This window comes from Somniosus microcephalus, chromosome 10 (assembly GCF_052327205.1).
Source record: "Somniosus microcephalus isolate GS21.2 chromosome 10, FLI_Smic_1.0, whole genome shotgun sequence".
In the NCBI taxonomy this organism is placed as follows: Eukaryota; Metazoa; Chordata; class Chondrichthyes; order Squaliformes; family Somniosidae; genus Somniosus; species Somniosus microcephalus.
The window spans coordinates 234,749,965-234,776,140 of NC_140996.1; the positions used below are offsets into that span (position 1 = coordinate 234,749,965).

General features: G+C 52.1%; 1 protein-coding gene across 1 annotated transcript in view; it reads right to left on the minus strand.

The window, feature by feature from the left end:
* slc6a7 (solute carrier family 6 member 7) overlaps positions 1–25,181 on the minus strand; it is a 105,263-nt gene extending 80,082 nt beyond the window's left edge. The window contains exons 1-2 of the mRNA XM_085999821.1: positions 24,873–25,181; positions 2,282–2,504 (exon numbers count right to left, since the gene is read on the minus strand). Of these exons, the coding sequence (XP_085855947.1) occupies positions 2,282–2,504; positions 24,873–24,938 (289 nt within the window). The 5' untranslated portion in view covers positions 24,939–25,181. The remainder of the gene's footprint in view (positions 1–2,281; positions 2,505–24,872) is intronic.
* Positions 25,182–26,176: the final 995 nt, after the last annotated feature.

The following is a 26,176-nucleotide window of genomic DNA, read 5'->3' on the forward strand; positions in this document are numbered from 1 at the left end:
CAAAAATTTGGCAGATGGAGTATAATGTGGGAAAATATGTGGGGTTATCGAACTTGGTAGGAAGAATAAAAAAGCAAATAATTATTTAAATGGAGAGTGATTACAGAATGCTGCGGTACAGAGGGATCTGGGGGTCCTCGTACATGAAACACAAAGGGCTGGATTTTGTCAATGGGGACGTGATGGAGGCGGGACTCCCACCTTTTGGGTTGTAGTCCCGCCTCCATCGATTTGTGGCCAACCCACGCGATTTTCCCTTGATTGACCTTGTTGGGCCCGCCCAGCAGGCTCAGCAGGCCAATTAAGGGACACCCGGTTACTGGTGACGTCAGTGATTGACATTTCATCTGTCAAGAGCTTTTGACAGATGAAATATCAGCGTTTGACAGCTCTGTGAAGCTGTCAAACACTGACAATCTGTCTTCTAACTTGAGTCCTTCTCCACAGACTCAGTTAGAAATCTCTCCAGACCAGAAAGCAGAGGCTGCAGCTTTTGACAGCTCGCAGCCATTCTGCTTTCTGTGCCGGTGAGATGAGGGACTCCTGAGACCTGAAGGAAGGAAGCCTGCATTAGTAAGTAAAGGTAAGTAAAACTTATTTAAACACTTTACACACACCAAACACACTTACCTCTGCACTCATGCACCCATCACTCACCTGAACACCGGACATCTCGACCCCTCCAAGCCCTTCAGCCCGACGGTCCGCCTCGCTAACTTGCCGTGGTTTTGAGCCGTTGGGCAGCCCACACTTCAGGGCTAAAAATAGGGATTAGACTAAAAACTACCTGTTAACTACCTGTTAACAGGCAGTTAATTGGCACTAATCCCCTTCCCGCCTCGGGGAGGCGGCTCCCAGCACAGGTCGGGTACCCGCCTCCTGGGAAACGGGTATGGAGGCGGGTTGGGGGCGGGAAGGGTTCATGCCCCCCAATTCTGCAATTTTCCCCCCACTCCCGCCTCCAAGGGGCTTGGAAATTCGAGCCCAAAAAGTTAGCATGCAGGTACAGCAAGTAATTAGGAAGGCAAATGGAATGTTGGCCCTTATTGCAAAGGGGATGGAGTATAAAAGTAGGGAAGTCCTGTTACAACTGTACAGGGCGTTGGTGAGACCACACCTGGAGTACTGCGTACAGTTTCGGTCTCCTTATTTAAGGAAGGATATACTTTCATTGGAGGCAGTTCAGAGAAGGTTCACGAGGTTGATTCCGGAGATGAAGGGGTTGTCTTATGAAGAAAGGTTGAGCAGGTTGGGCCGATACTCATTGGAGTTTAGAAGAATGAGAGGTGATCTTATTGAAACATATAAGATTCTGAGGGGGCTCGACAGGGTAAATGCAGAGAGGATGTTTCCCCTCGTGGGGGAATCTAGAACTAGGGGGCATAGTTTCAGAATAAGGGGGCACCCTTTTAAACCGGAGATGAGGAGGAATTTCTTCTGAGGGCCGTGAATCTTTGGAATTCTCTTCCCCAGAGAGCTGTGGAGGCGGAGTCAGTGAATATATTCAAGGCGGAGATAGACAGATGTTTGAGCTACAGGGGAGTCGAGGGTTATGGGGAGCGGACAGGAAAGTGGAGTTGAGGCCAAGATTGGATCAGCCATGATCTTATTGAATGGTGGAGCAGTGCTCGAGGGGCCGAATGGCCGACTCCTGCTCCTACGTCTTATGTTCTTATCCTTCCTGAGGTGCGGGGCCCAGAACTAAACACAGTTACTCCACATGGGGTCTGACTCTGTTCAACTAGAGCATCACTTCCTCCCCCTTGTAGTCCAGCCCCACTGGAGATAAAGGGGATTGGAGAGAGTGAGCCTGGGTACCAACCTCTCCTGCTCGGTGGCTTGTGGATCTGCATTAGCTTGTAACGGTAACCCAGAGAGTGGTGAACCTGTGGAATTCTCTACCACAGAAGGCAGTGGAGGCCAATTCATTAAATATATTCAAGAAGGAGTTGGATATATTTCTTGAGGCTAAGGGGATCAAGGGATATGGGGAGAAGGCAGGGACCGGGTACTGAATTTGGATGATCAGCCATGATCGCATTGAATGGCGGAGCAGGCTTGAGGGGCCGAACGGCCGACTCCTGCTCCTATCTTCTATGTTTCTATGTTTCTTACATTTCTGTAGTGCTCATCGCCTACAGAGACTTTTCAGGGAGATTTACAAGGCGTTGGCAGGGGGATGGTTGTGGAGGGAACATTTGACACTGAGCAGAAAGGAAAAGTAGGGAGAGTTAAAAACTGTGTCGGCCATCCCCCAGATGGAAGGCCGCCCGTTTCCTACCTCCTCCGTTGCGATAGCAGAGGTAGGGGAACCGCCAGACGTTGCCCAGTCCCACGCAGTATCCGATACAGGACAGCAAGAACTCGTGCTTTCCGCCCCAGGTGCCTCGGGCTGGCATTTCCTTGGGAGCAGGCGCTGGGGTATCAGAGGGGGGCTGCGGCTCGGTACCCTCCTGGGCCCTGACATTGTTCTCCAAGTTTCCGCTGCTTAGAGTCGCAGGAGACTGTGCGGGGAAAAAAAAGAGCTAAATGAACGTTAGTAATGCAGCCTCAGGCTGAAATATCATCATACAACCATACTAATTAAAAAATCTAATAGAATGTTGGCCTTTATCTCAAGGGGACTGGAATACAGAGGGGAGGAAGTTCTGTTACAGCTGTACAGAGCTCTGGTTAGACCCCATGGGGCCACTGTGTTCAGTTCCGGGCCCCGCCCCTCAGGAAGGATATCTCGGCCTTGGAGGGGGAGCAGCGCAGATTCACCAGAATGATACCGGGGCTGAAAGGGTTAAATTACGAGGACAGGTTGCACAGACTGGGCTTGTATTCCCTCGAAATAACAACAGAAAATGCTGGAGAAACTCAGCAGGCCAGGCAACATCCGTGGAGAGAGAAACCGAGTCAACGTTTCAGGTCGAAACCCTTCGTCAGGACTGAGAAAAAAGCAGGAAATGAAACAGATTAAGAAGCCAGTTTGGGGGCTGGGAAATGGGGAAGGGGATAAAAGAACAAAAGGGAAGGTCTGGGAGAGGTGAAGAGACATTAAGAGATATTCAAGGTGAGACGAGATGGTAATAGGACAGGTAAAGAGACAAAGAATGGCTCTGGATGAAGTGTGAAATGCGCTGGCAGAGTGAGAGACAGCTGCCATGTGGGAGAGAGAAAAAGGAAAAGGCACAAACCAAAAGTGTGGATAAAAAATATATAAAAATGTAATAGGGGCCGAGGTTATGATCTGAAATTGTTGAACTCGATATTGAGTCCGGAAGGCGGTAAAGTGCCTAATCGGAAGATGAGGTGCTGTTCCTCGAGCTTGCACTGAGCTTCCGTGGAACAATGCAAGAGCCCGAGTACGGTGAGGTCCGAGTGGGAATGGGGCGGTGAATTAAAGTGACAGGCGACCGGAAGCTCGGGGTCACCCTTACGGACTGAACGGAGGTTTTCCGCAAAGCGGTCACCCAATCTGCGTTTGGTCTCCCCAATGTAGAGGAGACCACATCGTGAGCAGCGAATACAGTATACTAGATTGCAAGAAGTACAAGAAAATCGCTGTTTCACCTGGAAGGGGTGTTTGGGGCCCTGGACAGTGGGAAGGGGGGAGGTATAAAGGCATGTGTTGCAACTCCTGCGCTTGCACGGGAAGGTGCCGGGCGAAGGGGAAGGGGTGTTGGGGGCGATAGAGGAGTGGACTAGGGTGTCTCGGAAGGCGCGGTCCTTACGGAATGCTGAAAGGGGAGGCGAGGGGAAGATGCGTTTGGTGGAGGGATCACGTTGGAGGTGGTGGAAATGGCGGAGGATGATCTGTTGAATGTGGAGGCTGGTGGGGTGAAAGGTGAGGACAAGGGGACCTCTATCATGGTTCCGGGAGGGAGGGGCAGGGGTGAGGGCAGAAGTGCGGGAGACAGAACGGACACGGTCGAGGGCCGTGTCAACCACGGTAGAGGGGAATCCTCGGTTGAGGAAAAAGGAAGACATGTCGGAAGCACTGGTGTGGAAGGTGGCATCGTCGGAGCAGATGCAGCGGAGACGGAGAAACTGGGAGAATGGAATAGAGTCCTTACAGGAGGCGGGATGGGAGGAAGTGTAGTCCAGGTAGCTGTGGGAGTCAGTGGGCTTGTAGTGAATGTTGGTCAATAACCTATCCCCAGAGATGGAGACGGAGAAGTCGAGGAAGGGACAAGTCGGAGATTGACCATGTGAAGGTGAGGGAAGGGTGGAAATTGGAGGCAAAGTGAATGAAATTATCTAGTTCAGGGCGAGAGCAGGAAACGGCACCGATACAGTCATCAATGTACCGGAAAAAGAGGTGAGGGAGGGGACCTGAGTAGGACTGGAACAAAGAGTGTTCCACATATCCCACAAAAAGGCAGGCATAGCTAGGACCCATGCGGGTACCCATAGCAACACCTTTAATTTGGAGGAAATGAGTGGAGTCAAAGGAGAAGTTGTTCAATGTGAGAACAAGTTCAGCCAGGCGGAGGAGGGTGGTGGTGCATGGGGACTGATTGGGCCTCTGTTCAAGGAAGAAGCGGAGCGCCCTCAGGCCATCCTGGTGGGGGATGGAGGTGTAGAGGGATTGGACGTCCATGGTGAAAAGGAAGCGGTTGGGGCCAGGAAACTGGAAACTGTTAAAGTAGCGGAGGGCGTCCGAAGAGTCACGGATGTAGGTGGGAAGAGACTGGACAAGGGGAGAAAATATAGAGTCGAGATAGGAAGAGATAAGTTCCGTGGGGCAAGAACAGGCTGAAACGATGGGTCTACCAGGGCAGTCCTGTTTGTGGATCTTGGGAAGGAGGTCGAAGCGGGCTGTGCGAGGTTGGGGAACTATGAGGTTGGCGGCCGTGGGGGGAAGATCTCCAGAGGAGATGAGGTCAGTGACAGTCTTGGAAACGATGGTTTGATGTTTGGTAGTGGGGTCATGGTCCAGGTGGAGGTAGGAGGAGAGTTGGTGTTCAGCTTCCGCTAGGTAGAGGTCGGTTCGCCAAACAACAACAGCACCACCCTTGTCAGCGGGTTTAATGACAAGGGTGTTGTATTCCCTCGAGTTTAGAGGGTGATCTAATCGAGGTGTTTAAGATGATTAGAGGATTCGATCGGGTAGAGAGAGAGAAACTATTTTCTCTGGTGGGGGGGGAGTCCAGAACAAGGGGGCAGAACCTTAAAATTAGAGCCAGGCCGGTCAGGGGTGATGTCAGGAAGCACTTCTTCACACAAAGGGTGGTGGGAATCTGGAACTCTCTCCCTGCAAAAATCTGTTGAGGCTGGGGGTCAATTGACAATTTCAAAACTGAGATTGATGGATTTTTGTTGGGTCAGGGTGTTAAGGGTTAAGGAACCAAAGCGGGTAGATGGAGTTAAGATACAGATCAGCCATGAAATCTAAGAACAGCTCGAGGGGCTGAATGGCCTCCTGTGAATCATTTAATCATAGACTGATACAGCACAGGAGGAGGCCATTCGGCCCATCATGCCTGTGCCGGCTCTTTGAACGAGCTCTCCAATTAGTCCCACTCCCCCTGCTCTTTCCCCACAGCCCTGCAAATGTTTTGCTTTCAAGTATTTCTCCAATTTCCCTTTTGAAAGTTACTATTGAATCTGCTTCCACCGCCCTTTCAGGCAGCGCGTTCCAGATCACAACAACTCGCTGCGTAAAAAACATTCTCCTCATCTCCCCTCTGGTTCTTTTGCCAATTATCTTCAATCTGTGTCCTCTGGTTACCGACCCTCCTGCCACTGGAAACAGTTTCTCCTTATTTACTCCATCAAAACACATCATAATTTCAAACACCTTGATTAAATCTCCCCTTAACTTTCTCTGAGATGGTTTACAGGCCTACCTAAGTGTTTTGTTTTGTTCTCAGGATATGGGTGTCACTGGCAAGGCCGGCAGGTTTCCTTCCCTGACGGGGCATTAGTGAACCAGGTGAGTTTTTAACTACAGTCCGACAGTTTCGAGGTCATTTTTTACTGAGACCAACTTTTAGTTCCAAACTTTTAAACTGAATTTGAATTCTTGAACTGCCCTAGTGGGACTTGACCTCACGCTCCCTGGATTATTAGTCCAGTAACAGAACCACAACAATGCCATATCTGTTATGCAGCTCAGACAACGCTGAGCGGGTGTTCCTTGAAGGTGCACACTCTGGGCGAGCACTGTGCTTCTCACAGTCCAGACGTGTTTGGACAGTCACTGCTCAACAAAGACAATTTACACAACGACCTTTAATGTCCAGTCTCTGACTGATGGAGCGCGTGTGAAACTGTCAAAACTATCCTGGCCACCAATACTGGAATTCGACGGATGAAGTAAATCAGCTTCTCCCACTCACGGGAATTGAGAAGGAAATAGGATCTATGAAAATCAGCGTTATGGCAACCAAAGGCTTGTGTTCTTTAGCCTAGGGGAGGGGGTGGGTAAATTGAGCACTCATGAAGTGGGTTGAGTGCAAGAAGGTAGGGACATGAAAAGACCATTAATCTCATCAAAGAAAGATCTTGCATTTATATAGAATTACATCAGAACATGAGAATCAGGAGCAGGAGTCGGCCATTCGGCCCCTCGAGCCTGCTCCGCCATTCAATAAGATCGTGGCTGATCTTCGACCTCAACTCCACTTTCCCGCCCAATCCCCATATCCCTCGATTCCCCTAGAGTCCAAAAATCTATCGATCTCAGCCTTGAATATACTCAACGGCTGAGCCTCCACAGCCCTCTGGGGCAGAGAATTCCAAAGATTCACAAACCTCTGAGTGAAGAAATTCCTCCTCATCTCAACAACAACAACAACAAGAACTTGTATTTATACGGTGCCTTTAACATAGTAGAAACATAGAAAAATAGGAGCAGGAGTCGGCCATTCGGCCCTTCGAGCCTGCTCCACCATTCAATATGATCATGACTGATCCTCTATCTCAATACTATATTCCCACTCTCTCCCCATACCCCTTGATGCCTTTTGTGTCTAGAAATCTATCTATCTCCTTCTTAAATATATTCAGTGACTTGGCCTCCACAGCCTTCTGTGGTAGCGAATTCCACAGGTTCACCACCCTCTGAGTGAAGAAATTTCTCCTCATCTCAGTCCTAAATGTCCTACCCTGTATCCTGAGACTGTGACCCCTCGTTCTAGACCACCCCCCCAGCCAGGGGAAACATCCTCCCTGCATCCAGTCTGTCTAGCCCTGTCAGAATTTTATACGTTTCAATGAGATCCCCTCTCATTCTTCTAAACTCTGGTGAATACAGGCCTAGTCTGTAGTAAAACGTCCCAAGGCACTGTAGCAGTCGACGCAGACTTCATGGATTTTGGGATTTTTAACCCCTATTACAAACTGGACAGGCTGTTTGGTGGGGGGGGGGGGGGGAGCAGTGTAAGCTGGAGATGACTCCTTCATATGGAAACGAACTGTCCTGTGAACAATGGCCCGAGCGGCCCACTCCCAAGTCTTGATTAACAAAGGCTGACGACTCATTGTTCTAGTCAAGATAAACTCATTAAGTTAATCGGCAGGAAGATCGAAAAGAGATCAAAAACCATTTCAAACCATTCAAGAGATCGAAAACCCATTCCCCCAGGCCATGTGTCCATTAAAACCACAGACAACGGTCTGTGTATTGGAGGGGTATGAAAAGAGCAAATCACAACAGAAAATGCTGGAAAAACTGAGCAGGCCAGGCAACATCCGTGGAGAGAGAATAGAGTCAACGTTTCGGGTCGAAACCCTTCGTCAGGACTGAAATGTTGGCTCTATTTCTCTCTCCACGGATGTTGCCTGGCCTGCTGAGTTTTTCCAGCATTTTCTGTTGTTATTTCGGATTTCCAGCATCCGCAGTATTTTGCTATCGTATAAAAAGAGCAGTTTGGATAGCTCGTTCTCTCTCTCCTGCCCTCCACACAACGGAACGTCAAGGGGAGCAGAGCCTTGCTCTTCCAACCGAGACTGACTTCGACTGAGGCTGGGACTCGCATGCCGCAAGGCTGGTATGGAACCAGGAAGCCAAGACGTACGGGAGGAAGCTGCAAGCAAGATCAAAAGGGCAATCTAGGTGAGCACTGCCAAGCCTACACACCCACAAGATCACTTAGCTGTGTGAGGGGGTGCCTGTGTGTTCCTACCAAACCAGAGGGGGTTTAGCATTGGAAGGGTCCTGTGAGAGTTTAGTTCACGGGAGGGTGTTTTTAGACCGTGGTAAGTCAGCACGGCAGGGGCTTGTTGGACAAGTCAGGGTTGTACTGTTTTAAACTGTACTCTTGTGTTTGTACTGCTCGTACTGTATGCGAGTGCAGTGGTTTTTGTCAACCTTAATAAACACTGTACGGGCGAGCCTGAAAACGCTGTCCGTGTTCAAATCTGTCCTCAGTAATCCCTATCGTCCAGAACTTGTAGTAAGGGGGTTTGCGTGCTAGCTACGGGCGGGGCGAAACCACTTACAATAATTGGCGATTGCGGCAGGGGCCGTAGGAAATTGGCCACCGCAGAAACCGGTTACAGCGCTGCACAAGAGTATTTTACTTCTCGGTCTTAAATGGCCGACCCCTTATCCTGAGACTATGTCCCCTAGTTCGAGACTCTCCAGCCAGGGGGAAACAGCCCTCCAGCATCTACCCTGTCAATCCCCCTCAGAATCTTATATGTTTCAATGAGATCACCTCTCATTCTTCTAAACTCCAGAGAGTATCGGCCCATAGAATGTACATAGAGCGTACAGCACAGAAACAGGCCGTTCGGCCCAACTGGTCCGTGCCGTGTTTATACTCCACACGAGCCTCATCTCATCCAATCAATATATCCTTCTATTCCTTTCTCTCTCATGTGTTTATCCAGCGTCTCCTTAAATGCATCTATACTATTCGCCTCAGCCAGTCCCTGTGGCAGCGAGTCCCACGTTCTCACCACTCTCTGGGTAAAGAAGTACACAGTGCTTCATTCAATCCTCACGACCTCCCAAAGCCCGTCACAGCTGAAGAATTACATTTGAAGCACAATCACTGCTATTGTTAAGTAAATGCTGCAGCCAATTTGTGAACAGCAAGAGCCCACAAACGGCATACAGGAAGAACGGCCAGTTTTTGGTGCTGTTGGTTGGGAGATGAATGTTGGCCAGGACACCAGGAGAGATTCCTGTTCACCTACAAATAGTGCGGTGGGATCTTTTATTCAACCAAACCAGTTCACACCTCCAGCAATGCAGTGCTTCCTCAGTACTGCGATGGAGTGTTTGATGGGACAGTGTAGAGGGAGCTTTACTCTGTATCTAACCCGTGCTGTACCTGCCCTGGGAGTGTTTGATGGGACAGCGTAGAGGGAGCTTTACTCTGTATCTAACCCGTGCTGTACCTGCCCTGGGAGTGTTTGATGGGACAGTGTAGAGGGAGCTTTACTCTGTATCTAACCCGTGCTGTACCTGCCCTGGGGGTGTTTGATGGGACAGTGTAGAGGGAGCTTTACTCTGTATCTAACCCGTGCAGTACCTGCCCTGGGAGTGTTTGATGGGACAGCGTAGAGGGAGCTTTACTCTGTATCTAACCCGTGCTGTACCTGCCCTGGGAGTGTTTGATGGGACAGTGTAGAGGGAGCTTTACTCTGTATCTAACCCGTGCTGTACCTGCCCTGGGGGTGTTTGATGGGACAGTGTAGAGGGAGCTTTACTCTGTATCTAACCCGTGCAGTACCTGCCCTGGGAGTGTTTGATGGGACAGTGTAGAGGGAGCTTTACTCTGTATCTAACCCGTGCTGTACCTGCCCTGGGAGTGTTTGATGGGACAGTGTAGAGGGAGCGTTACTCTGTATCTAACCCGTGCTGTACCTGCCCTGGGAGTGTTTGATGGGACAGTGTAGAGCGAGCTTTACTCTGTATCTAACCCGTGCTGTACCTGCCCTGGGAGTGTTTGATAGGACAGTGTAGAGGGAGCTTTACTCTGTATCTAACCCGTGCTGTACCTGCCCTGGGAGTGTTTGATGGGACAGTGTAGAGCGAGCCTTACTCTGTATCTAACCCATGCTGTACCTGCCCTGGGAGTGTTTGATAGGACAGTGTAGAGGGAGCTTTACTCTGTATCTAACCCGTGCTGTACCTGCCCTGGGAGTGTTTGATGGGACAGTGTAGAGCGAGCTTTACTCTGTATCTAACCAATGCTGTACCTGCCCTGGGAGTGTTTGATGGGACAGTGTAGAGGGAGCTTTACTCTGTATCTAACCAGTGCTGTACCTGCCCTGGGAGTGTTTGATGGGACAGTGTAGAGGGAGCTTTACTCTGTATCTAACCTGTGCTGTACCTGCCCTGGGAGTGTTTGATGGGACAGTGTAGAGGGAGCTTTACTCTGTATCTACCCCATGCTGTACCTGCCCTGGGAGTGTTTGATAGGACAGTGCAGAGGCAGCTTTACTCTGTATCTAACCCGTGCTGTACCTGCCCTGGGAGTGGTTGATAGGACAGTGTAGAGGCAGCTTTACTCTGTATCTAACCCGTGCTGCACCTGCCCTGGGAGTGTTTGATAGGACAGTGTAGAGGGAGCTTTACTCTGTATCTAACCCGTGCTGTACCTGCCCTGGGAGTGTTTGATGGGACAGTGTAGAGCGAGCTTTACTCTGTATCTAACCCGTGCTGCACCTGCCCTGGGAGTGTTTGATGGGACAGTGTAGAGGGAGCTTTACTCTGTATCTAACCCGTGCTGTACCTGCCCTGGGAGTGTTTGATGGGACAGTGTAGAGGGAGCTTTACTCTGTATCTAAGCCGTGCTGTACCTGCCCTGGGAGTGTTTGATGGGACAGTGTAGAGGGAGCTTTACTCTGTATCTAACCCGTACTGTACCTGCCCTGGGAGTGTTTGACGGGACAGTGTAGAGGGAGCTTTACTCTGTATCTAACCCGTGCTGTACCTGCCCTGGGAGTGTTTGATGGGACAGTGTAGAGGGAGCTTTACTCTGTATCTAAGCCGTGCTGTACCTGCCCTGGGAGTGTTTGATGGGACAGTGTAGAGGGAGCTTTACTCTGTATCTAACCCGTGCTGTACCTGCCCTGGGCGTGTTTGACGGGACAGTGTAGAGGGAGCTTTACTCTGTGTCTAACCCGTGCTGTACCTGCCCTGGGAGTGTTTGATGGGACAGTGTAGAGGGAGCTTTACTCTGTATCTAACCCGTGCTGTACCTGCCCTGGGAGTGTTTGATGGGACAGTGTAGAGGGAGCTTTACTCTGTATCTAAGCCGTGCTGTACCTGCCCTGGGAGTGTTTGATGGGACAGTGTAGAGGGAGCTTTACTCTGTATCTAACCCGTACTGTACCTGCCCTGGGAGTGTTTGACGGGACAGTGTAGAGGGAGCTTTACTCTGTATCTAACCCGTGCTGTACCTGCCCTGGGAGTGTTTGATGGGACAGTGTAGAGGGAGCTTTACTCTGTATCTAACCCGTGCTGTACCTGCCCTGGGAGTGTTTGATGGGACAGTGTAGAGGGAGCTTTACTCTGTATCTAAGCCGTGCTGTACCTGCCCTGGGAGTGTTTGATGGGACAGTGTAGAGGTAGCTTTACTCTGTATCTAACCCGTGCTGTACCTGCCCTGGGAGTGTTTGATGGGACAGTGTAGAGGGAGCTTTACTCTGTATCTAACCCGTGCTGTACCTGCCCTGGGAGTGTTTGATGGGACAGTGTAGAGGGAGCTTTACTCTGTATCTAAGCCGTGCTGTACCTGCCCTGGGAGTGTTTGATGGGACAGTGTAGAGGGAGCTTTACTCTGTATCTAACCCGTGCTGTACCTGCCCTGGGAGTGTTTGATGGGACAGTGTAGAGGGAGCTTTACTCTGTATCTAACCCGTGCTGTACCTGCCCTGGGAGTGTTTGATGGGACAGTGTAGAGGGAGCTTTACTCTGTATCTAACCCCGTGCTGTACCTGCCCTGGGAGTGTTTGATGGGACAGTGTAGAGGGAGCTTTACTCTGTATCTAACCCGTGGTGTACCTGCCCTGGGAGTGTTTGATGGGACAGTGTAGAGGGAGCTTTACTCTGTATCTAACCCGTGCTGTACCTGCCCTGGGAGTGTTTGATGGGACAGTGTAGAGGGAGCTTTACTCTGTATCTAACCCGTGCTGTACCTGCCCTGGGAGTGTTTGATGGGACAGTGTAGAGGGAGCTTTACTCTGTATCTAAGCCGTGCTGTACCTGCCCTGGGAGTGTTTGATGGGACAGTGTAGAGGGAGCTTTACTCTGTATCTAACCCGTACTGTACCTGCCCTGGGAGTGTTTGACGGGACAGTGTAGAGGGAGCTTTACTCTGTATCTAACCCGTGCTGTACCTGCCCTGGGAGTGTTTGATGGGACAGTGTAGAGGGAGCTTTACTCTGTATCTAACCCGTGCTGTACCTGCCCTGGGAGTGTTTGATGGGACAGTGTAGAGGGAGCTTTACTCTGTATCTAAGCCGTGCTGTACCTGCCCTGGGAGTGTTTGATGGGACAGTGTAGAGGTAGCTTTACTCTGTATCTAACCCGTGCTGTACCTGCCCTGGGAGTGTTTGATGGGACAGTGTAGAGGGAGCTTTACTCTGTATCTAACCCGTGCTGTACCTGCCCTGGGAGTGTTTGATGGGACAGTGTAGAGGGAGCTTTACTCTGTATCTAACCCGTGCTGTACCTGCCCTGGGAGTGTTTGATGGGACAGTGTAGAGGGAGCTTTACTCTGTATCTAACCCGTGCTGTACCTGCCCTGGGAGTTTTTGATGAGTCAGTGTAGAAACATAGGCCTAGAAATTCAGGGGCCTGCGCCACCAGTTTGCGCCCAAAGAGGGCTTTTGCGCCACTGTGCAAACCTACCGCGATATTTAGCGTGGCGCTAATGGCAGCGTTAGCCATTAGCGCTGCGCCGCCACCGATGACGTCATCGGTGTGCGCAGTGCCCCGCTATCGCCCCGCTGGCCATATTTGGTTGCTGCCGCCTCGCCCGCAAACAGCGACCGGTACACGGGGCCTGCCTGTGCCGGTACTGGGGCGATTTAAGGTGGAGGTGCGGCTGGCCGCTTTTTCGGCGGCCGCCTGCCCGCACCTCCTTCCCCGGCCTCGTACACCACCCCCCCGCGGCATTGCCAGCTGTTTCCAGAGAGCCCGGCACTTCTCCTTGGTGCCGGGCTCATTTGCCGGCACTCGCGAGCGGGGATCGCGCTGTTGCAGGCACCTCCCCCTTAAGAATTAGAGGAAGGCCTGCAGTACCGCAGGCTGCCGTGCCGCAGCGGGTGGCGCTGCGGCACTTTACACGCCGATATTCAGTTTCAGCGCCCCAAGCGGGGTGCCGAAACCCTTGTTTAGCGGCCGGCTTCAACTTGGGGCACTGAAACTGAATTTCCCGCTGGCGCAAGTGGCTCCGCGCGCAGCGGTAGTTCCGGCACCCAGGCGAGCTGGGCGCCCCTAACTGAATTTCTAGGCCATAGAAACATAGAAGATAGGAGCAGGAGTAGGCCATTCGGCCCCTCGAGCCTGCTCTGCCATTCAATGAGATCATGGCTGATCATCCAAATTCAGTACCCTGTCCCTGCCTTCTCCCCATATCCCTTGATCCCTTTAGCCTTAAGAAATATATCCAACTCCTTCTTGAATATATTTAATGAATTTGTCTCAACTGCCCTGTGTGGTAGAGAATTCCACAGGTTCACCACTCTCTGGGTGAAGAAATTCCTCCTCATCTCAGTCCTAAATGGCTTACCCCTTATCCTTAGACTATGACCCCTGGTTCTGGACTCCCCCGCCATCGGGAACATCCTTCCTGCATCTAGTCTCTCTAGTCCTGTTAGAATTTGATAAGTTTCAATGAGAGTGGTGAAGGGAAGCATGTCGGTCTTGACAGTGGAAAAACTAGCAGCTCTGCACCAGGGCCAGGGGCCTCGGCCCAAACATCTCACCTGAAGGACGGTATCGCTGGCAATGCAGCACTCCTGCAGTATGATAGGGTTATCGTTAGGCAGTGGCAGTGGGTCATTAGGACATGGAATGCCAGACCGGACGGAAGTAGTGGGAGGGAGCAGAATCCATACAGGGGGTGGGGGAAGGGGTGATGGGGGCTGAAATTCAACTTCAGTGGGAGCGCCCGTTACACATCCCCCGCCCTGTTGATCCATGGAAACAAATGTCTGGCCGGTATCATAACGGGCGGCTGGTCCATTACCACCCGTTTTGTGTCCCCCGCCGGTGTAGAATTCCACCCCCAACGGCCCTTTAGACACCTGGGCTGAACGGCCTCCTCCAGCGCTGTAACATTGCAGGATTCTACTTCACAACCGTTGTAGAACACACGAGCAGGAGGAGGCCACTGAGCCTCTCGAGCCTGTTCCACCATTCACTTATCGTAACCCCATCTACCCGCCTTGGTTCCAGAACCCTTAATACCCTGACCCAACAAAAATCCATCAATCTCAGTCTTGAAAGCTCCAATTGACCCCCAGCCTCAACAGCTTTTCTGGGGGAGAGAGTTCCAGATTTCCACCGCCCTTTGTGTGAAGAAGTGCTTCCTGACATCACCCCTGAACGGCCTGGCTCTAATTTTGAGGTTCTGCCCCCTTGTTCTGGACTCCCCCCACCAGAGGAAAGAGTTTCTCTCTCTCGACCCGATCAACTCCTTTAATCATCTTAAACACCTCGATCAGATCACCCCTTAATCTTCTAAACTCAGGGGTACACAAGCCCATTCTATATAACCTGTGCACATAATTTAACCCTTTTAGCCCCGGTATCATTCTGGTGAATCGGCGCTGCTCCCCCTCCGAGGCCGATATATCCTTCCTGAGGTGCGGGGCCCGGAACTGAGCACAGTGACTCCAGGTGGGGTCTGACCAGAGCTCGGTACAACTGAAGCATCACTTCTCCCGTGTATTCAAGCCCCCTCGAGATAAAGGCCAACATTCTATTATTCTTTGAAATTATTTTTTGTACCTGACCACCAGCTTTTAGTGATTTCTGTACATGGACCCCTAAATCTCTCTGCGCACCCACAGTTCCGAGCTTCTCACTATTTAGAAAATACTCTGATCGATCTTTCTTCGGTCCAGAGTGGATGACCTCACACTTCCCCACACTGAACTCCATCTGCCACAGGTTTGCCCAGATTACACGCTCAGCTCCCAGAGTAAGGCTCCAACCCATAGCCTCTTTTTAAAAAATTCATTCATGGGATGTGGGCGTCCCTGGTAAGGCCGCCATTTATTGCCCATCCCTAATTGCTCTTGAGAAGGTGGTGGTGAGCCGCCTTCTTGAACCGCTGCAGTTCGTGTGGTGAAGGTGCTCCCACGGTGCTGTTCGGGAGGGAGTTCCAGGATTTTGACCCAGCGACGATGAAGGAACGGCGATATACTTCTAAGTCAGGATGGTGTGTGACTCGGAGGGGAACTTGGAGGTGGTGCTGTTCCCATGCACCTGCTGCCCTTGTCCTTCTAGGTGGAAGAGGTTGCGGGTTTGGGAGGTGCTGCTGAAGAAGCCTTGGCGAGTTGCTGCAGTGCATCTTGTAGATGGTACACACTGCAGCCACGGTGCGCCGGTGGTGGAGGGAGTGAATGTTTAAGGTGGTGGATGGGGTGCCAATCAAGCGGGCTGTTTTGTCCTTGTTTTGGCTCACAGGATAGAGAGCACTGAACTGAGCCAATCAGGCACCACACAGGTGACACTGTACTTATCACACAGGTGAGCCAGCACCCCCAGTAGATGTGTAAGCCAAATCTGTCATCTCTCACATAGGAACATAGGAACAGGAGGAAGCCATTCAGCCCCTTGAGTCTGTTCTGCCATTCAATGAGATCATGGCTGATCGGCGACCTAACTCCATATCCTTTGCTCGATATCACTTAATAACTTTGCTTAGCAAAAATCTATCAATCTCCGATTTAAAATTAACAATTGATCTAGCGTCAATTGCCGTTTGCGGAAGAGAGTTCCAAACTTCTCCCACCCTTTGTGTGTCGAAGTGTTTCCTAATTTCACTCCTGAAAGGTCTGGCTCTAATTTTTAGACGATGTCCCCTAGTCCTAGACTCCCCAACCAGCGGAAATAGTTTCTCTCTCTCTACCCTCTCTGTTCACCTAAATATCCTGAAAACTTCGATCAGATCACCCCTTAACCTTGTAAATTCCAGGGGATACAACCCTAGTTTGTATAATCTCGCCTTGTAACTTAACCCTTGGAGTCCGGGTAGCATTGCATTTTGATTTTTATAAAATCAGCTCGTATCTCACTTTTCACAATCTATCTCATTTTTTTTGATCATACATCTCCTTATTTCTCTGTTGAAGGTGCTGGTGCACAGTTCCACAGGCACTGGTTGCCCTTTGGTCACTCCCCCTCCATGTGGCCATCCTTCAAAAATGCTGAACGTTAACAGGCTGCTCAACCGTGGGGGGCAGCACAGCTGAACCGATTCCTGTCCTCACCAACACAGGGACCTTTCAGCAGATTCCCCTCCTCACCAACACAGGGACCTTTCAGCAGATTCCCCTCCTCACCAACACAGGGACCTTTCAGCAGATTCCCCTCCTCACCAACACAGGGACCTTTCAGCAGATTCCCGTCCTCACCAACACAGGGACCTTTCAGCAGATTCCCCTCCTCACCAACACAGGGACCTTTCAGCAGATTCCCCTCCTCACCGACACAGGGACCTTTCAGCAGATTCCTGTCCTCACCAACACAGGGACCTTTCAGCAGATTCCTGTCCTCACCAACACAGGGACCTTTCAGCAGATTCCCCTCCTCACCAACACAGGGACCTTTCAGCAGATTCCTGTCCTCACCAACACAGGGACCTTTCAGCAGATTCCCCTCCTCACCAACACAGGGACCTTTCTGCAGATTCCTGTCCTCACCAACACAGGGACCTTTCAGCAGATTCCCCTCCTCACCAACACAGGGACCTTTCAGCAGATTCCTGTCCTCACCAACACAGGGACCTTTCTGCAGATTCCCGTCCTCACCAACACAGGGACCTTTCAGCAGATTCCTGTCCTCACCAACACAGGGACCTTTCAGCAGATTCCCCTCCTCACCAACACAGGGACCTTTCAGCAGATTCCCCTCCTCACCAACACAGGGACCTTTCAGCAGATTCCTGTCCTCACCAACACAGGGACCTTTCAGCAGATTCCTGTCCTCACCAACACAGGGACCTTTCAGCAGATTCCCCTCCTCACCAACACAGGGACCTTTCAGCAGATTCCCCTCCTCACCAACACAGGGGCCTTTCAGCAGATTCCTGTCCTCACCAACACAGGGACCTTTCAGCAGATTCCCCTCCTCACCAACACAGGGACCTTTCAGCAGATTCCCCTCCTCACCAACACAGGGACCTTTCAGCAGATTCCTGTCCTCACCAACACAGGGACCTTTCAGCAGATTCCCCTCCTCACCAACACAGGGACCTTTCAGCAGATTCCCCTCCTCACCAACACAGGGACCTTTCAGCAGATTCCCCTCCTCACCAACACAGGGACCTTTCAGCAGATTCCTGTCCTCACCAACACAGGGACCTTTCAGCAGATTCCCCTCCTCACCAACACAGGGACCTTTCAGCAGATTCCCCTCCTCACCAACACAGGGACCTTTCAGCAGATTCCCCTCCTCACCAACACAGGGACCTTTCAGCAGATTCCTGTCCTCACCAGCACAGGGACCTTTCAGCAGATTCCCCTCCTCACCAACACAGGGACCTTTCAGCAGATTCCTGTCCTCACCAACACAGGGACCTTTCAGCAGATTCCCCTCCTCACCAACACAGGGACCTTTCAGCAGATTCCTGTCCTCACCAACACAGGGACCTTTCAGCAGATTCCTGTCCTCACCAACACAGGGACCTTTCAGCAGATTCCTGTCCTCACCAACACAGGGACCTTTCAGCAGATTCCTGTCCTCACCAACACAGGGACCTTTCAGCAGATTCCTGTCCTCACCAACACAGGGACCTTTCAGCAGATTCCCCTCCTCACCAACACAGGGACCTTTCAGCAGATTCCTGTCCTCACCAACACAGGGACCTTTCAGCAGATTCCTGTCCTCACCAACACAGGGACCTTTCAGCAGATTCCCCTCCTCACCAACACAGGGACCTTTCAGCAGATTCCCCTCCTCACCAACACAGGGACCTTTCAGCAGATTCCTGTCCTCACCAACACAGGGACCTTTCAGCAGATTCCTGTCCTCACCAACACAGGGACCTTTCAGCAGATTCCCCTCCTCACCAACACAGGGACCTTTCAGCAGATTCCTGTCCTCACCAACACAGGGACCTTTCAGCAGATTCCCCTCCTCACCAACACAGGGACCTTTCAGCAGATTCCTGTCCTCACCAACACAGGGACCTTTCAGCAGATTCCCCTCCTCACCAACACAGGGACCTTTCAGCAGATTCCCCCTCCTCACCAACACAGGGACCTTTCAGCAGATTCCCGTCCTCACCAACACAGGGACCTTTCAGCAGATTCCCCTCCTCACCAACACAGGGACCTTTCAGCAGATTCCCCTCCTCACCAACACAGGGACCTTTCAGCAGATTCCTGTCCTCACCAACACAGGGACCTTTCAGCAGATTCCTGTCCTCACCAACACAGGGACCTTTCAGCAGATTCCCCTCCTCACCAACACAGGGACCTTTCAGCAGATTCCCCTCCTCACCAACACAGGGGCCTTTCAGCAGATTCCTGTCCTCACCAACACAGGGACCTTTCAGCAGATTCCCCTCCTCACCAACACAGGGACCTTTCAGCAGATTCCCCTCCTCACCAACACAGGGGCCTTTCAGCAGATTCCTGTCCTCACCAACACAGGGACCTTTCAGCAGATTCCCCTCCTCACCAACACAGGGACCTTTCAGCAGATTCCCCTCCTCACCAACACAGGGACCTTTCAGCAGATTCCCCTCCTCACCAACACAGGGACCTTTCAGCAGATTCCTGTCCTCACCAACACAGGGACCTTTCAGCAGATTCCCCTCCTCACCAACACAGGGACCTTTCAGCAGATTCCTGTCCTCACCAACACAGGGACCTTTCAGCAGATTCCCCTCCTCACCAACACAGGGACCTTTCAGCAGATTCCTGTCCTCACCAACACAGGGACCTTTCAGCAGATTCCCCTCCTCACCAACACAGGGACCTTTCAGCAGATTCCCCTCCTCACCAACACAGGGACCTTTCAGCAGATTCCTGTCCTCACCAACACAGGGACCTTTCAGCAGATTCCTGTCCTCACCAACACAGGGACCTTTCAGCAGATTCCTGTCCTCACCAACACAGGGGCCTTTCAGCAGATTCCTGTCCTCACCAACACAGGGACCTTTCAGCAGATTCCTGTCCTCACCAACACAGGGACCTTTCAGCAGATTCCCCTCCTCACCAACACAGGGACCTTTCAGCAGATTCCCCTCCTCACCAACACAGGGACCTTTCAGCAGATTCCTGTCCTCACCAACACAGGGACCTTTCAGCAGATTCCCCTCCTCACCAACACAGGGACCTTTCAGTAGATTCCCCTCCTCACCAACACAGGGACCTTTCAGCAGATTCCTGTCCTCACCAACACAGGGACCTTTCAGCAGATTCCCCTCCTCACCAACACAGGGACCTTTCAGCAGATTCCTGTCCTCACCAACACAGGGACCTTTCAGCAGATTCCCCTCCTCACCAACACAGGGACCTTTCAGCAGATTCCTGTCCTCACCAACACAGGGACCTTTCAGCAACAAAAACAACCAGTAGCTTTTTTTATTTATTCTTGCGATGTGAGCAACACTTCATTGTCCATCCCGGAGTGGCTTGCTAGGCCACTTCAGAGGGTGTTCAGAGAGCTGTGGCTCACTGGCTGTAAAGCGCTTTGAGACGTCCGGTGGTCGAGAAAGGCGCTATATAAATGCAAGTTTTTCTTTTCTTTGAACAATGTAGTGTGGGACTGGAGTCACATATCGAGCAGGTCGGCACATTCCCTTCCCTGAAGGACAATAAAAGGAAAGACTCGCGTTTCTACAGAGCCTTTAACAATATTTCTGAAGCGCAGTCACTGTTGTAATGTGGGAAATGCGGCAGCCAATTTGCGCACAGCAAGATCCCACAAACAGCAATGTGATAATGACCAGAGCCTCGGTTTAACGTCTCGTCCGAAAGACGGCACCTCCGACAGTGCGGCAGTCCCTCAGTATTCACTTAACCGAGGCCCCGTCTGCTCTCTCACGTGGACGTAAAAGATCCCATGGCACTATCTCGAAGAGGAGCAGGGGCGTTCTCCCCAGTGTCCTGCCCATTATTTATCCCTCAATCAGCATCACTAAAACAGATTACAACAACAACTTGTATTTATATAGCACCTTTAACGTAGTAAAACATCACAAGGTGCTTCACAGGGGTGTTAAAAGACAAAAAATTTGACACCGAGCCACATAAGGAGATATTAGGACCGGTGACCAAAAGTTTGGTCAAAGAGGTCGGTTTTAAGGAGCATCTTAAAGGAGGGGAGAGAGGCGGAGAGGTTTAGGGAGGGAATTCCAGAGCTTAGGGCCCAGGCAGCTGAAGGCACGGCCGCCCATGGTGGAGTGATGGAAATCGGGGATGCTCAAGAGGCCAGAATTAGAGGAGCGTGGAGATCTCGGAGAGTTGTAGGGCTGGAGGAGATTACAGAGATAGGGAGGGGCGAGGACGTGGAGGGATTTCGAAATAAGGATGGGAATTGTGAAATCGAGGCGCTACTTAACCGGGAGCCAGTGTAGGTCAGCAAGCGCAGTGGTGATGGGCGAACGGGACTTGGTGCGAGTTAGGACACGGGCAGCCGAGTTTTGGATGACCTCAAGTTTACGTAGGGTGGAATGTGGGAGGCCAGCCAGGAGTGCGTTGGAATAGTCAAGTCTAGAGGTAACAAAGGCATGGATGAGGGTTTCAGCAGCGGATGAGCTGAGGCAGGGGCGGAGACGGTTATCATACAAGGCTAATGACCAAGTGCTGGAAAATGGGATTAGAATAGACAGGGCTTGCTGGCCGGTGCGGGCACGATGGGCCGAAGGGCCTCTTTCTGTGCTGTATAACTCTATGACCTAGCAATTGGGGTGAGGCGCCAAACTGGCGCCAAGTTCGCCTGAGCGCAGATTTTTGCGCAGCGCTCGGAGCAGTAGCGAGCGTCAGATATTCAGCCTCAGTGCCCCTAGAGGGAGACGGGGCGCGGCTCGAGGCGCTCCGCGTCCCTCTTAAGGCGCTGAAAGTGAATTTTGCAGCGCAACGTGCCGCAGCGCCACACGCTGCAGCACGGTACGCTGCGGTACTGCAGGCCTTCCTCCCATTGTTAAGGGGGAGGGGCCTGCAGCAGCGCGAACCCCGATCGCGAGTGCCGGCAAAAGAGCCCGGCACCGTGGAGAAGTGCCGGGCTCTCGGGAAACAGCTGGCAATGCTGCGGGGCGGGGATCTGGAGGCCGGGGACAGAGGTGCGCGGGAGGCGCAGCCAGTGGCGCTACAGCCACTAGCTGCCTCTTTAGGCGCTAACAGGTGGCGCTACTCACCCAATTTCTCCCCCTATGACTCTACGGGCGATGTTACGGAGGTGGAAGTCGGCGGTCTTTGTTATGCTGCGGATATGTGGTCGGAAGCTCATTTCAGGGTCAAATATGACACCAAGGTTGTGAACAGTGTGGTTCAGCCTCAGACAGATGTTAGGGAGAGGGATGGAGTCAGTGGCTCGGGAACGGAGTTTGTGGCAGGGACCGAAAACAATGGCTTCAGTCTTCCCAATATTTAATTTCTACTCATCCTGAACTGTATGTCGGACAAGCAGTCTGACAATTTAGACCGTGGAGCAGTCGAGAGAAGTGGTAGTGAGGTAGAGCTGGGCGTCATCAGTGTACACGTGGAAACTGACACTGTGTTTTCGGATCATGTCGCCAAGGGGCAGCATGTAGATGAGAAATAGGAGGGGGCCAAGGATAGATCCTTGGGGGGACACCAGAGGTAACGATGCGGGAGTGGGAAGAGAAGCCGTTGCAGGTGATTCTCTGGCTACGATTAGATAGAGAAGAATGGAACCAGGCGAGTGCAGTCCCACCCAGCTGGACGATGGTGGAGAGGCGTTGGAGGAGGATGGAGTGGTCAACCATGTCAAAGGTTGCAGACAAGTCAAGAAGGACAAGGAGGGATAGTTTACCTTTGTCACAGTCACAAAGGATGTCATTTGTGACTTTGATGAGAGCCGTTACCTGGCCATTATCACATTGCTGTTGGTGGGAGCTTGCTGTGCACAGATTGGCTGCAACGTTTCCTACATTACAACAGTGACTAGAATTCCAAGAAGTACTTCATTGGCTGTGAAGCACTTTGGGACATCCTGAGGTTGTGAAAGGCGTTACGTTGTGATCTGGAACGCGCTGTCTGAAAGGGCGGTGGGAGCAGATTCAATAATAACATTCACACTGGCATTGGATAACTATTTGAAAAGGAAACATTCACAGGGCTGTGGGGAAAGAGCAGGGGGAGTGGGACTAATTGGAGAGCTCGTTCAAAGAGCCGGCACAGGCACGATGGGCCGAATGGCCTCCTTCTGTGCTGCATCATTCTATTGATTCTATAAATCCAAGTCTTTCTTTCTCTTGTGAGCAGATGACAGCCGCAGGAATGTGCTGATGTAAGGTCACCTGCTTGTTCCTACTAGTTACTAAAAAAATCAGATTAGTTTTTCTTTTGTCACGCACAGGAATGAGCAGAGGCCAGTGATCTGATCGGTTCACATTCATCACTTCAGTTCCACCCGGTGAGTCACTCCCTGTGACGTGCTCTCCAAACACTTCCCCTAACCCCGCCCTGATCATCCGGCAGTCATCAGGTGCCAACAACAGGTTAGGAGATAAATTAATCCTCTGTGTGTGACAAGGAATGGTGATCTCCCGGTCCTCCAACACCAGCCGCTTCGCCTCTACCACAATTCACAATTCAAATCGCTTTATTGGCATGATAAGTTACATCTTATGTTGCCAAAGCATCAAAATACATTTATGGTTGAGCACATAAACGCGGTTCTATTCATACAGTGTATAAACAGGTATATCCCTGAGTGTATAAATATACATTCGCATTGTTTATATATATTCATTTCTTAGTTTACTGGTTGTCCCTCTGTTCATGGCAAGCTGTAACATAGTGTGCCGCCAGTGTTACACAGCTTCTCTCCTCTCCCAGTAGGAATGGGAGTTTTTGGTTGTCATTCAGATTTCTGAATTCAGGGCATATTTGTGAGAATTTTTGGTAGAAATTCTCCCTAATGTCCTGATATTTTCCACAGGCTGTGAGGAAGTGCATCTCTGTCTCCACTACTCCCTGACTGCAGTGAGAGCATATCCTGTCTTCTCTTGGCAGCCTGGTCTGCCTGTGTTTGCCTTTTTCGATCGCTAGGCTATGTTCGCTAAGTCTGTACCTTGTCAAGGTTCTTCTCAGTTTGTTATCCTTTACCATGGTCAGGTAATCAGCTATGTTGTATTGTCTGTTTAGGGCCAAGTAGCAATTGAGTTTGCTTTGGGTTTTTGTTGTTTCTGCCCAATATGTCAGATATTTTTCCTTTTGCTTAGCGACGATTGTGTTGGGTCGAATTCTTTGTGTTACCCTGTCACTGTCCTGGGGCTGGTTATTGTTAGTATTGTTAGTAGTTACTTCACTGAGTCCCAGGACTAGTTGACTGAGGGTATTCTTCTTTATGGTCAGCTCTTGGCATTTCAGGGCGTCATAGTGATAGCATTGGGGGTTGCTCACTTGTAGGTGGTTCCAAAATTTGGTGGCTCTTTTTTGGATAGTGATTAGTAATGGATATTGGCCTAGTTCCGCCCTGCATGCATTGTTTACTGTTTTCCTTTGAGTCCGGAGGATACTTTTACAGAATTCTGCATGTAGGATCTCAATTGGGTGTTTGTCCCATTTTGCGAATTCTTGTTGAGTTAGCGGTCCCCATACTTCACTGCCATAGAGTGCAATTGGTTCAATTACTGATTTGAAAATTTTGAGCCAAGTGCTAATTGGGATTTCTATTTGGATTGATTTTTTGATGGCATAGAAAGCCCTTCTTTCCCCTCCAACAGCCAGTCAGCACTCTCTCCGGGTTCACAATCAATAGCTAGAACAGAAGTTCTGTCGAAGCGCTCCCTCCCCTCTCCCTCTCCCTCTCCACCCCTCCCACCCCCTCGCTCCAGCCCCTCTCCCTCCCCTCCACCCCCCTCTCCCTCCCCTCCCCCCCCTCCACCTCCCCTCCCCCTCTCCTCCACCTCCCCTCCCCCTCTCCTCCACCCCCTCTCCCTCCCCCCTCCCCTCTCTTCCCCCCTCCTCTCTCCCTCCCCTCCCCCTCTCTCCCCCTCCCCCCCTCTCTCCCTCCCCTCCCTCTCTCCCCCCCTCTCTCCCTCCCCCCCTCTCTCCCTCCCCTCCCCCTCTCTCCCCTCCCCTCTCTCCACCCCCCTCGTCTCTCCCCCCCTCTCTCCCTCCCCCCCTCTCTCCCTCCCCTCCCCCTCTCTCCCCTCCCCTCTCTCCACCCCCTCCGTCTCTCCCCTCCCACCCTCTCCACCCCCTCTCCCCCTCTCCCTCCCTCCACCCCCCCCTCTCCCTCCCACCCCCCTCCCCCCTCTCTCCCTCCCACCCCCCTCTCTCCCTCCCCCCTCTCTCCCTCCCCCCTCCCCCCTCTCTCTCCCTCCCCCCTCTCTCCCTCCCCCCCTCTCCCTCCCCTCTCTCCCCTCTCTCCCTCCCCTCTCTCCACCCCCTCTCCCTCCCCTCTCTCCACCCCCCTCGTCTCTCCCCCCCCCCCACCCCCCTCTCCCTCCCTCCTCTCCCTCCCTCCCCCCCTCTCCCTCTCTCCCACCCCCCTCCCTCTCTCCCACCCCCCTCTCCCTCCCCACCATCCCCCAAGCCCGTCTCACCTGTTGAGCTCCCGACGGTTTTATTTCCTGGCCGATGCTGTCTGTGTTCTTCATGTAATTGCCCATTTTTCAAGAAGTCTCATTTAGAACGGCTGTAAGTTGCTCCCGGTTGACATGAAGAGATAAATAAGATGGAGCTGGAGTAAAGGCACAGTCCACAGGCAGAGAGCGAAGTGCTGACAGGAACTGTTCCCAGCACCAACCCTGAGACTGACACCAGTGTCTCACCTGTAAAATGACCCCTTACCTGTCTCCACGGAGACAGTAATAAAACACCTGGAGGCCACTGTGTTTATCACACTATTATAATTCAGAGCACGAGAGGCAGAACTGTTCTCACGCCAACTCTTTTGGATTAGTTATGTGTTTGGTGTCTGTGGAACATTTTAATTCTGTGGTGGGAGGGTGAAAATACAAAACACAAAAGGAGGCCACTCAGCCCTTAGAGTCCCACTCCAGAGACTTCAGCTCAAAATCCAGGCCCACACTCCAGGGCAGTACTGAGGGAGCGCCGCACTGTCGGAGGGGCAGTACTGAGGGAGCGCCGCACTGTCGGAGGGGCAGTACTGAGGGAGCGCCGCACTGTCGGAGGGGCAGTACTGAGGGAGCGCCGCACTGTCGGAGGGGCAGTACTGAGGGAGCGCCGCACTGTCGGAGGGGCAGTACTGAGGGAGCGCCGCACTGTCGGAGGGGCAGTACTGAGGGAGCGTTGCACTGTCGGAGGGGCAGTACTGAGGGAGCGCCGCACTGTCGGAGGGGCAGTACTGAGGGAGCACCGCACTGTCGGAGGGGCAGTACTGAGGGAGCGCCGCACTGTCGGAGGGGCAGTACTGAGGGAGCGCCGCACTGTCGGAGGGGCCGTACTGAGGGAGAGCTGCACTGTCGGAGGGGCAGTACTGAGGGAGCGCCGCACCGTCGGAGGGGCAGTACTGAGGGAGTGCCGCACTGTCGGAGGGGCAGTACTGAGGGAGCGCCGCACCGTCGGAGGGGCAGTACTGAGGGAGTGCCGCACTGTCGGAGGGGCAGTACTGAGGGAGTGCCGCACCGTCGGAGGGTAAGTACTGAGGGAGCGCCGCACTGTCGGAGGGGCAGTACTGAGGGAGTGCCGCCTGTCGGAGGGGCAGTACTGAGGGAGCGCCGCCTGTCGGAGGGGCAGTACTGAGGGAGCGCCGCAATGTCGGAGGTGCCGTCTTTCAGTCCCTATTTCGGAGTAGAGCAGGGGGCGATGTTACGGAGGTGGAAGTTTGTGGTCTTTGTGATGGAGATTTTATGCGCTCGGATGTTCAGCTTGAGGTGGGGTAGGA